This window comes from Nerophis lumbriciformis, linkage group LG16, assembly GCF_033978685.3.
Source record: "Nerophis lumbriciformis linkage group LG16, RoL_Nlum_v2.1, whole genome shotgun sequence".
Classification (NCBI taxonomy): domain Eukaryota; kingdom Metazoa; phylum Chordata; class Actinopteri; order Syngnathiformes; family Syngnathidae; genus Nerophis; species Nerophis lumbriciformis.
The window spans coordinates 33616785-33629773 of NC_084563.2; the positions used below are offsets into that span (position 1 = coordinate 33616785).

General features: G+C 41.4%; 1 protein-coding gene across 1 annotated transcript in view; it reads left to right on the forward strand.

Moving 5' to 3' along the window:
* The window catches only part of klhl5 (kelch-like family member 5), a 157280-nt gene that overhangs the window by 60866 nt on the left and 83425 nt on the right, over window positions 1–12989 (forward strand). The window contains exon 4 of the mRNA XM_061977040.1: window positions 701–1293. Within this exon, the coding sequence (XP_061833024.1) occupies window positions 701–1293 (593 nt within the window). The remainder of the gene's footprint in view (window positions 1–700; window positions 1294–12989) is intronic.

The window sequence follows — 12989 nt, forward strand, 5'->3', positions numbered from 1 at the left end:
GCGGACGCTGTATCGATCCGTTGCGGTGAAGAAGGAGCTGAGCAAAGCTCTCAATTTACCGTTCGATCTACGTTCCTATCCTCACCTATGGTCATGAGCTTTGGGTTATGAACGAAAGGACAAGATCACGAGTACAAGCGGCCGAAATTAGTTTCCTCCGCCGGGTGGCGGGGCTCTCCGTTAGAGATAGGGTGAGAAGCTCTGTCATCCGGGAGGAGCTCAAAGTAAAGCCGCTGCTCCTCCACATGGAGAGGGGCCAGATGAGGTGGTTCGGGCATCTGGTCAGGATGCCACCCGAACGTCTCCCTAGGGAGGTGTTTAGGGCACGTCCGACCGGCAGGAGGCCACGGGGAAGACCCAGGACACGTTGGGAAGACTATGTCTGGGCTGGGAACGCCTGGGGATCCCCCAGGAGGAGCTGGGCGAAGTGGCTGGGGAGAAGGAAGTCTGGGCTTTTCTGCTTAGGCTGCTGCCCCCGCGACCCGACCTCGGATAAGCGGAAGAAAATGGATGGATTTGTATTTGTATATTTATTAATATATGCATATGTATTAATATCATATTGATGTACCGTATATAAGTTGTCTCACTTCCATAGACATTTTATTTTGAGACCATTCACCATCTCTCTCTCTCTTCCTCCCTCTTCCTCTCTTTCCCCCTCCCTGTGGTGTCGCTCCGTCCACGCGTGCTCCTTCAGTCACGGTGGCCGTCAGAGAGGCGCGCTCCTCCCGCCGTAGCGTCCGCCTCCCTCCCTGCTATGTCAAGTGGCGGCTCGAGTTCTTCCTCGCGGAAGGAGTTCGATGTCAAGCAGATATTGAGGATCCGATGGCGGTGGTTCGGTCACCCCGCCGCCCCTCCGCCTCACTCCCCGCCGCTAAGAGACTACTTCCCCGGCAGGAGAGCGGTCGGCAACTCCTCGGAGGGACCTTCGTTTAGCGGCGGGGAAAGCTCGGACCCCGCCGGCGTCAACTGTCACATCAGCGGGTTGGTGACGAGCGGCAGTGCCGGGTTTAACGACAGAAAGTTTGTGGATATACCGGAGAGTCGGGGCGGCTCCTGCCCTCGCTCGGCCAGCCAGCCGGAGTGCAGAAGCTCCACGGCGGCGTGGGTGTCTCCACCGCCACGTCGCCACACTCGCCCGGTGTCGAACATGGAGCCTTCCGACGAGGCCCCCGTCCGCCAAGTGGCACCCGAGCCGTCTGCTCATGTTGGCGGACCCGCTGAGGCAGTAGCAGCGAGCGCGGAGGGGAACCACAACCACAACCCGGACACTGACTCCAGCTCCTGCAGGTAGGACCCGGTGCTCAGGGTCAGCTCAATTGTGCTTTTAAATTTACATTTTTGTAAAATTTTTGTCCAGTAAAGTTGCAATGACTTTACCTTACCACAACTTAACTCAGGGGTGTCATTTTAGAATTTTTTATTTTATTTTTTTATTTTTTTACTTGCGAATAGTTTTTTTATTGAAGAAATGTGTTTTTACTTGCAATTCGTTTTTTCACTTGCGAACCTTTTTTTAATTAAATAAAATTGTTTTTCTTTTACTTGCAAATCGTTTTTTAATTGAAGAACATTTGTTTTTTTCTTACTTGCAAAATTGTTTTTTTACTTGCAAAATAGTTTTTTTTTAACTATTTTAAATTTGAAGAAAATTGTTTTTATACTTGTGAATGTTCTTTTAAATTGAGCATTTTTTACTTTTACTTGCGAATCGTTTTGTAATTGAAGAAAATAGTTGTTTTTTATAACTTGTAATTGATTTTTTTTACTAGCAGAAAATTGTTTTTTTTAAATTGCGAATCGTTTTTTTAAATATATTAGAAAAAAAATGTTCACTTGAAAATCGTATTTTTACTTGCAGAAAATTGTTTTTTTATTGAAGAATTGTTTTTTTAACTTGCAAATTGTTTTTTTTTTACTTGCAGAACATTTTTTATTTTTAACCTGCAAATCGTTTTTTTACTTGCAGAAAATTGTGTTTTTAATTTGCAAATCGTTTTTTTAAATGGAATAATTTTTTGTTTTTTTTTGCGAATTTTAAAACATTTTTGTGTGCTTGGAGTTTTGGCAGTCATTTATGGAAGTACAATTGTCTCACATCAACTTACATATACTGTATCAATATGATATGAAAACATATGCATATATTAATAAATATACAAATACTAATGTGATATACAAATACATAAATAATTTGTATAAATGGAGGAAAATCTACTCCCGAGCGGACTGGTAAAATCACGGCACGATAACTTAAAATTAAAGACAACTTCAGATCGTTTTGTTTAAAAAAAAAAAATAGAACAAGCACATTCTGAAAATGTACAAATCATAATGTTTTTTTTTTTTGTTGTTTTTTTTTACACTTACATGTTGCGGTTAATAGTATTCTATCTTTATTTGTTTTTATTTATATTTTCTGAATCAATTATGTGATAATGTTCATCAGTCAACTCATTGGTGTTCATTTTCAGTCTATCAAGATAAATTTTTTTATATCAAAACCAAATTACATTATGCTATTTATGTAGTTTGATCATTTTCCTCGACTGATGTACTAATATATGGTTTATTTTGTACATATGTAGCATCATCTACAAAGATACAAATAATTGCTATTGCGACATCCAGTGGACACATTTAGAACAGCAGTTTCTTTCATTCAAACATTTCAGGTTCATTTTTATACTTAGCAAACTCATCCCACGGCCGGATAAAACCTGTTCGCGAGCCTGATCCGTCCCCCGGGCCATACGTTTGACACCCCTGCTTTATGATGTGCAGTGCTGTTTTTAAATGACCGTAAGTCTTGAACTATACAAAGTATTTCACTGGTCGAAATCTGCGCTTTTGGGTGTTATATGAGTCATTACGTTTATCTAGGTCACAGCAGTTCAGACCAGGAACAAAGCAGAGTGGGCGGGGTTTGTTTTCCGAGCAGTCAGACCGAAACGCGTAAACACAAAGTTCTGCATAGAAGTGATGATATATCATATTCTAGGTGTTTATTACCCTTTGCACTCATATTTTGCTGTTTTTTACATTTTTGTTGTGTTTTGCTTGGTTGTAAAAAATGTCTATGGAGGAGCGGGTCTGAGAAGTACAAGAGGTTCATATGTTGTTAATATTCAGTGTTTTATTGTTCATAGTTAATATTGTAAATCCCACTTTCTTTATTTTAATGTACATTTTGGGTGTCCCATTCTGTAAAATACCATTCTTTTTTTTGAGGTGGTCTGTCATAATGTTTTTAGAATTCTATCAGACATAACTTTTGGTAAAAGTAAAGTACCACTGATTGTCACACACACACTAGGTGTGGCGAAATTATTCTCTGCATTTGACCCATCACCCTTGATCACCCCCTGGGAGGTGAGGGGAGCAGTGGGCAGCAGCGGTGGCCGCGCCCGGGAATCATTTTTGGTGATTTAACCCCCAATTCCAACCCTTAATGCTGAGTGCCAAGCAGGGAGGTAATGGGTCCTATTTTTACAGTTTGAACAGGTTTGAACTCACAACCTACCGATCTCAGGGCGGACATTAGTGTTCCTGGAAAAAAAGGGACCCAAACACACATACCGTACAGCAGATTTTTACAGCTAAATGTGTACATATAATTTATACACACATACACATTGGCCCCCCCAGACACATTTTTTTCCTGTGAATGTGGCCCCCTGAGTCAAAATATTTACCCAGTTCTGACATAGCTCGTCCAAAGATGGCTTAAACAGGCATGTGATTTTTCCGTCTAAAGTCGGAATTCCGTCTTTTTTAATCTCGGGAAAAAAAAAAAAATTATCTCCCGTTTTTCCGTTTTTTTTTCCGACCCTAAATCAAGATTTGAGACGTAGTTTATATTACGCCGTAGTTGATTGGTCGATATGTTCCTTGTGACCAATCAGGACATCTGTTATGAATGATGACGTTAATAACGTCATCTTTCAAAAAACCACAATAAACAACGCAATTGCCTTAATTCCTTTGCATTGTAGTGCGCCCAAACAACACGTAACCATCAAAATTATTCAGCTGACCGAACTCAATATAGGTTAGACATGGGCTTATTTGGTATAGCCTATAGGTAACGTAGACTAATTCGTTTAACATATCCAACCGTATGTCTACTTACTTTTTTTTTCTTTAGCACTATGCAGGAATAAAATGGCATCTACAGTGCCAGGATTCAGGCGAGAGCGCCTGGCCTCTAAAATGCGCCCTGCTGCGCTGAAGGAGCGCTCACTTGCGCCACTTGTTGCTGGGACGCGGTGCCTGATGAAAAATTTACTGTTTCAAAGAGTGCTGCTCGTTTTTCGTATGTGGGTAACAACATTTAACTATGTATATATATATTTCCGAATTGGTTCAACCGCCAACCGCCCGCATCTATTTAAAATCTATTTTTACCCGCCCGACCCGCGGTTTATCCGCGGACTCCGCGGTTGTGTCCGCAAACCGCGCATCTCTAATATATAGGTATCGGTTGGTATCGGTAATTAAGAGTTGGACAATATCGGAATATCAGATATCGGCAAAAAAGCCATTATTGGACACCTCTACTTAAAAGGATTTGTATTTTAGTTCCTACACGTGAGAGGGTAAACTAAGTCTGGGCTGAGCAGACAAACGCCACAAAATATGCTCCAGAAAATCTGTTTTTTTAAAAGCTATGAAACCTGTAGGCAAAAAAACACGGTATTATTATTATCATCCTATTGTTCTATTCCCCGAGGGGAGGCTCACAGTGCCACACTTTGAAACCTCTTCCATATTCTACTCCTACAGACACGAGTTGTGATGAGTCATTGTGTTGTGTTGCCGATCACTACCATTAGAATCCCTGTGAGCAAGCAGGTGGCTGTTTAATCCTCCCAAAAAAGTGAAGTAGAATTCAGCCAGCTGGGGCTGTGCAGACGCAATGAGCTTTTTGCACACACAAGTGGGCCACACCCACAAGTATCTCCTCGCTGCCCCCTTCCAACGAGCCTCGCCATCCAGGCTTTGCGACGACACGCCCAATTTGAAATACATGACACTTGCAAATGACTGTTATTGCTGTAATATCTGATCCAGGAGCATTGAGAGAGGTCCCTCAGTACTTGCTTCCAATGCTCGCTTAATAGCGTGTTGCATTAACCTGGCCTGCAGTCTGAAAGTGCAATCAAATGGCAGCGGTCATGTGAGCAACCAAGAGATTTAGTGTTTATGTCGTGCGCTCGCACACAAGTCTTGACAAAAATGAAATGGACACACTGTGTGGGCATTGTGCATGCATACAGCCATGCTTTGGTTGCCATACCAACACAAAGATGTGTTCTCTGTGCTGCATATATACTGAATGTTATATTCAGAGCTACACTCTGGACGTCTTTCATTGTGCCATATTATATACAGTCGTGGTCAAAAGTGTACGTACACTTGTAAAGAACATAATGTCATGGCTGTCTTGAGTTTCCAATCATTTCTACAACTCTTATTTTTTTGTGATAGAGTGATTGGAGCACATACTTGTTGGCCACAAAAAACATTCATGAGGTTTGGTTCTTTTATGAATGTATTATGGGTATGACATCACATGGACAAAGATAAGACCTTCTGGAGGAAAGTTCTGCGGTCAGATGAAACGAAAATTGAGCCGTTTGGCCACAATACCCAGCAATATGTTTGGAGGAGAAAAGGTGATCCCAGGAACACCATAACTACCGTCAAGCATGGTGGTGGTAGTATTATGCTCTGGGCCTGTTTTGCTGCCAATGGAACTGGTGCTTTACAGAGAGTAAATGGAACAATGAAAAAGGAGGATTACCTCCAAATTATTCTGGCCAACCTAAAATCATCAGCCCGGAGGTGTCATGTCTGTGTGATCATGTTTTGTTTTAGTCATGTTCGGTTTTGTTTTTGGACTTTTTGGGCACTTTTGTTTGTTTTGTCACCATAGCAACCATTAGTTTTCACCTGTCACATCACGCACCTGTTTCACGTTTTGAGTCACTCACCTGTTTTCACTAATCATGTCTGTAGTATTTAAGTTCATTGTTTTCAGTTTGTCTTTCTGGCGACATCCGCATTCATACCCCTGACACACTCTCCACACACCCTTATGACCCTTGCTGCGCTTTTTCATGCCGTTTTTTCGTCCAAGTAAGTTTTCTTTATTCATGCCATAGTTTGCAAGTTTTGTTTCATTGTTCATAGTTTCTGCCATTGTGCAAGTATTGTGTTTATAGTCAAGTTTTGTACTTCCACCCTTGTGCACGCCTTTTGTTTGCTTCTTTTTTTGTAGTTATAGTGTTAAAATAAATCATGTACTCCCCTTCACGCCACATCTGGTCCAAATCTTTTGCACCTCGGGAGAACAAACCACGCCACAGTCCCAGTCTTGACAGGAGATTGGGTCTTGGGCGCAGTTTGGTGTTCCAACAGTACAATGACTCAAAACACACGTCAAAAGTGGTAAAGGAATGGCTAAATCAGGCTAGAATTAAGGTTTTGTAATGGCCTTCCCAAAGTCCTGACTTAAATGTGTGGACAATGCTGAAGAAACAAATCCATATCAGAAAACCAGCTAATTTAGCTGAAATGCACCAATTTTGTCAAGAGGAGTGGTCACAAATTCAAGCAGAAGCTTGTGGATGGCTACCAAAAGCGCCTTATTGCAGTGAAACTTGCCAAGGGACATGTAAGCAAATATTAACATTGCTTTATGTATACTTTTGACCCAGCACATTTTCAGTAGACCCATAATAAATTCATAAAAGAACCAAACTTCATGAAAAGCAACACATTTAGCTGAACTGCACCAATTTTGTCAAGAGGAGTGGTCAAAAATTCCACCAGAAGCTTGCCAGATGTCGTGATCATGTTTTGTTCAGTTATGTTCTGTTAGTTTTGGACTCCCTCGGTTCCTGTTTTGTGCACCTCTGGGTTTGTTTTTGTTTCCGTGGGGATTAATTGGGTTCACCTGCCTGAGTTGATTGGAGCACATACTTGTTGGTCACAAAAAACATTCATGAAGTTTGCTTCTTTTATGAATTTATTATGGGTCTACTGAAAATGTGAGCAAATGTGCTGGGTCAAAAGTATACATACAGTAGGGATGTCCCGATCCAAGTTTTTGCACTTCCGATCCGATACCGATGCTGACCGATACCGATACTGACCGATACTGGCCTATCCGAGCATGTATTAAAGTTTAAAGTTATTTAGCCTACTTAGTTGTCAGAATCATGTTGAAAAGGGTTTTAGTACTCTTGATAACAACTAGCCAGCTGAATTAGGGGAGTTTGAATAATACACAATGGTTGGTAACAAGAAACTGACCTGTTTATTCAAGGATAAACACAAAATAGACAAAATTATACATGACAAACAGAAATGGCATCATTGAAACTAGGGCTGGGCGATATGGCCTTTTTTTAATATTGCGATATTTTAAGGCCATATTGCGATACACAATATATATCTCGATATTTTGCCTTAGCCTTGAATGAACACTTGATGCATATAATCACAGCAGTATGATGATTCTACGTGTTTTGATTGATTGATTGAGACTTTTATTAGTAGGTTGCACAGTGAAGTACATATTCCGTACAATTGACCACTAAATGGTAACACCCCAATAAGTTTTTCAACTTTAAGTCGGGGTCCACTTAAATTGATTCATGATACAGATATATACTATCAGATATATACTATTATCTTAATACAGTCATCACACAAGATAATCACATTTAATTATTTACATTATTTATAATCCAGGGTGTGGAGGGGGGCACCGGATGTAAGTGTCAAAAAGACAGCCAAAAGAGTTTGATATGAGAATAAATCTAAAGTTAAAATATAGGGTAGAAATGCACCCATTTGCAGGAAATGTAGTCTTGATTTTCAAAATTTTCTTTCAAGGCTTGCATGTCTACATTAAAACATTCTTCTTCATACTGCATTAATATATGCTACTTTTAAACTTTCATGCAGAGAAGGAAATCACAACTAAATAGATCACTAATTTTTTCAGACGGTGTTGATCTGGAAATTTTTGCCTCAGCATTTTGATGGTGTGGGCGTGTGGCACCGAACGGAGATAAGCGTCTCGACAGACATTACAATATTTGAACAATGATGACGAAAACGGTTTTCTCTCTCGTGTCCGTGTGTCGAAAATTGTTATGCGCTTATTTTTTTATTTGATTTTGTGCGTGGCATAGATTTGCCGTGCGCAGAGGACGTTGGAGCAGGCGCGCACCTTAGCGGCTGCGCTCGCATCACAGCTAACGTTAGCCATGCTGCTACCTCTCTGCTCGGGGAGGACGTATACGTATGTGACGTATGACGTGACAGTATGTGACGTGTGTAAGAAGGTGCGCTCGCTGTCTGTGAGAGGGAGACACAGAAAAGAGTGAGAAGAGCCTGTCGTGTAATGCCAGCAGCTAAAAGCAACTGCGTGAGATTCCACAGACCTGTGGATGTGTTGAAGGTGTGCTGGAAAATGCGGAACGGAAATTACGGAGCAGCAGAAAAGTGGAATGTATTATTTAAATCGGTGCGTTGGAAAACACGGACCGGAGTTTTTTTTCAAACTGGATCTGGATTGGCATTTTCCCATGCCTTGCTGATACGCATTTTTTGGCAAATATCGGCGGCCGATCCGATCCAAATATCGGATCGGGACATCCCTAACATACAGCAATGTTAATATTTACTTACATGTCCCTTGGCAAGTTTACCTGCAATAAGGCACTTTTGGTAGCCATCCACAAGCCTCTGCTTGAATTTTTGACCACTCCTCTTGACAAAATTGGTGCAGTTCAGCTAAATTAGTTGGTTTTCTGACATGGACTTGTTTCTTCAGCATTGTCCACACGTTTAAGTCAGAACTTTGGGAAGGCCATTCTAAAACCTTCATTCTGGCCTGATTTAGCCATTCCTTTACCACTTTTGACCTGTGTTTGGGGTCATTGTCCTGTTGGAACACCCAACTGCGCCCAAGACCCAACCTCCAGGCTGATGATTTTAGGTTATCCTGGAGAATTTGGAGGTAATCCTCCCTTTTCATTGTCCCATTTACTCTCTGTAAAGCACCAGTTCCATTGGCAGCAAAACAGGCCCAGATCATAATACTACCACCACCATGCTTGAATGGTGTTCCTGGGATCACCTTTTCTCCTCCAAACATATTGCTGGGTATTGTGGCCAAACAGCTAAATTTTTGTTTCATCTGACATCACATGGACAAAGATAAGACCTTCTGGAGGAAAGTTCTGTGGCCATATGAAACAAAAATTGAGCTGTTTGGCTGTATATACATTTTATTCGGAGCTACAATATGGACATCTTTCATTTTCCCATATTACTGTACCGAACTAAAAGGCGCACTGCCCATGAGCGGGTCTTTTCAGGTCTATTTTCATACAAAAGGTGCACCGGATTATAAGGCGCATTAAAGGGGTCATATGATTTTTTTCTGAATTTAAAACACTATCTTGTGGTCTACATAACATGTGATGGTGGTTCTTTGGTCAAAATGTTGCATAGATGATGTTTTACACATCATCTTCAAGCCGCTTTCTGACAGTGGCTTCCGGATGCGTCGTTTTGTGGGCGGTCTTATTTACGTGGCTCACCTTCGGCAGCGTCTTCTCCCCGTCATCTTTGTTGTAGCAATGTAGCGTGCAAGGACGGGAGTGGAAGAAGTGTTAAAAGATGGCGCTAACTGTTTTAATGACATTCACACTTCAATCAATAACGGAGCAGCATCTCCTCATCCGTGGCTCAATAATGCAACAACAACGCCGGAAATGTGTCCCATGAAAAGACGTCCGACTGGAACCCTCTAATAACTAAATTTCCGTGGGTGAATAATGTAAACTCACTACAGTTTTTAGCGCTTTGATAGATAGTTTACTGACAGATATAAGTAATAACTTTACGCTACTTTATATTAGAAATGGCGACAGCGGAGGATGAAGGTCACATAAGAAGGTAGAGAAAAAGAAGAAGCTTATCGGACTAAAATGGCGGACTCGCGCACATTTTCAGTACTTATGCAGATCCCAAATACAGATCAGCAGGTACCAGAAGGTTAGAAAAGTTCCTTTTGCATAATATTGCGAAACAAAACGCCAGATGTCTGCTAATAGGTGCCATTTTGCGGTCCTTATACACACACTATAATAATACTTGTAGACAATCCATCAAGCTTCATCAAGGCTTCATAGTTTACCGAAGTCATAGTAAAACATTTTGACTGATTTTTGTGTAATGTTCTACAAACCCCGTTTCCATATGAGTTGGGAAATTGTGTTAGATGTAAATATAAACGAAATACAATGATTTGCAAATCCTTTTCAACCCATATTCAGTTGAATGCACTACAAAGACAAGATATTTGATGTTCAAACTCATAAACTTTATTTTTTTTTTGCAAATGATAATTAACTTAGAATTTCATGGCTACAACACGTGCCAAAGTAGTTGGGAAAGGGCATGTTCACCACTGTGTTACATGACCTTTCCTTTTAACAACACTCAATAAACGTTTGGGAACTGAGGAGGCACATTTTTGAAGCTTCTCAGGTGGAATTCTTTCCCATTCTTGCTTGATGTACAGCTTAAGTTGTTCAACAGTCCGAGGGTCTCCGTTGTGGTATTTCAGGCTTCATAATGCGCAACACATTTTCAATGGGAGACAGGTCTGGACTACAGGCAGGCCAGTCTAGTACCCGCACTTTTTTACTATGAAGCCACGTTGATGTAACACGTGGCTTGGCATTGTCTTGCTGAAATAAGCAGGGGCGTCCATGGTAGCGTTGCTTGGATGGCAACATATGTTGCTCCAAAACCTGTATGTACCTTTCAGTATTAATGGCACCTTCACAGATGTGTAAGTTACCCATGTCCTGGGCACTAATACACCCCCATACCATCACAGATGCTGGCGTTTCAACTTTGCGCCTATAACAATCCGGATGTTTTTTTTCCTCTTTGGTCCGTAGGACACGACGTCCACAGTTTCCAAAAACAATTTGAAATGTGGACTCGTCAGACCACAGAACACTTTTCCACTTTGTATCAGTCCATCTTAGATGAGCTCAGGCCCAGCGAAGCCGACGGCGTTTCTGGGTGTTGTTGATAAACGGTTTTCGCCTTGCATAGGAGAGTTTTAACTTGCACTTACAGATGTAGCGACCAACTGTAGTTACTGACAGTGGGTTTCTGAAGTGTTCCTGAGCCCATGTGGTGATATCCTTTACACACTGATGTCGCTTGTTGATGCAGTACTGCCTGAGGGATCGAAGGTCACGGGCTTAGCTGCTTACGTGCAGTGATTTCTCCAGATTCTCTGAACCCTTTGATGATATTACAGATCGTAGATGGTGAAATCCCTAAATTCCTTGCAATAGCTGGTTGAGAAAGTTTTTTCTTAAACTGTTCAACAATTTGCTCACGCATTTGTTGACAAAGTGGTGACCCTCACCCCATCCTTGTTTGTGAATGACTGAGCATTTCATGGAATCTACTTTTATACCCAATCATGGCACCCACCTGTTCCCAATTAGCCTGTTCACCTGTGGGATGTTCCAAATAAGTGTTTGATGAGCATTCCTCAACTTTATCAGTATTTATTGCCACCTTTCCCAACTTCTTTGTCACGTGTTGCTGGCATCAAATTCTAAAGTTAATGATTATTTGCGAAAAAAAAAAAAAAGTTTTTCAGTTTGAACATCAAATATGTTGTCTTTGTAGCATATTCAACTGAATATGGGTTGAAAATGATTTGCAAATCATTGTATTCCGTTTATATTTACATCTAACACAATTTCCCAACTCATATGGAAACAGGGTTTGTATATTCTCAATGGAACATTTAAAGTTTTGGTGTCGTTTACTGGCGTATCTCTTATGTGTGACCGCCATCTACTGGTCACACTTATTACACCATGTACCAAATAAAATAGCTTCAAAGTCGGCAAGCACAACCAGAACTATGCCGTGCAATAGGCGCACTGTTGATTTTTGAGAAAATTAAAGGATTTTAAGTACGCCTTATAGTCCGAAAAATACGGTCATCATCATCATCGGCGGTCACTCGAAGTGAGTATGACGGTCCTCCTGGTAGGGCGGTATCCCTTTATGGAGGATGCCTGTGCGTGACTTTGTTTAACGTGGGGAGACTGGTGCATAGACAGTCACCACACGATCCTTGACAGATCCGGGTCAGGGTCCAGTGGCATGGAGTCCAAGACGACTGGGGACCCTTTTCTGCTGCAGCCTTCTTCCGCCATCGCAGCCGTTGCAACGCTCCATAGGGTTAGCAATCATCCTCCGCCTGTTCCACCGTTGAGGTCTTGGGTTGTTATTTCCCCATAACTGGGCCCACATGGATGTGGGGGTGCCTCAATCTCTCCTTTTAATCACACTCTCTTGAGGAAGTTCCCCCCCCTTTGCCCGCTCATGTGTTGATTGTGGATGCTTGAACGCAGTAAAGCGTGTAATGGTTCCTTTTCTTGATTGCACGAATGCAGTCATGGGGTGTGGACGTTTAAAGCAATTCTCTTCCCTCTAACTATTTTAGGTCTTTTTAAATAGTCATATGATGATGTGCATCTGATTGTACACAATTGTTGTTCCCTTATCTACGGAACCATTGGGAATACACACCATCATGTGGACTTAATGTCATATGATGTTGTGCATCTGATTGTACATAATCCTTGTTCCCTTATCTACGGGCATGTGGACTTCATGCCTTTAACACTGCCCAACTATCATACTTGCCAACCTTGAGACCTCCGATTTCGGGGGGTGGGGGGCGTGGCCGGGGGTGGGGCGGGGGGCGTGGTTGGGGCGTGGTTAAGATATATATATATATATATATATATATATATAAGAAATACTTGACTTTCAGTGAATTCTAGCTATATATATATATATATATATATATATATATATGTTTTATTACATATATATATATATATATATATATA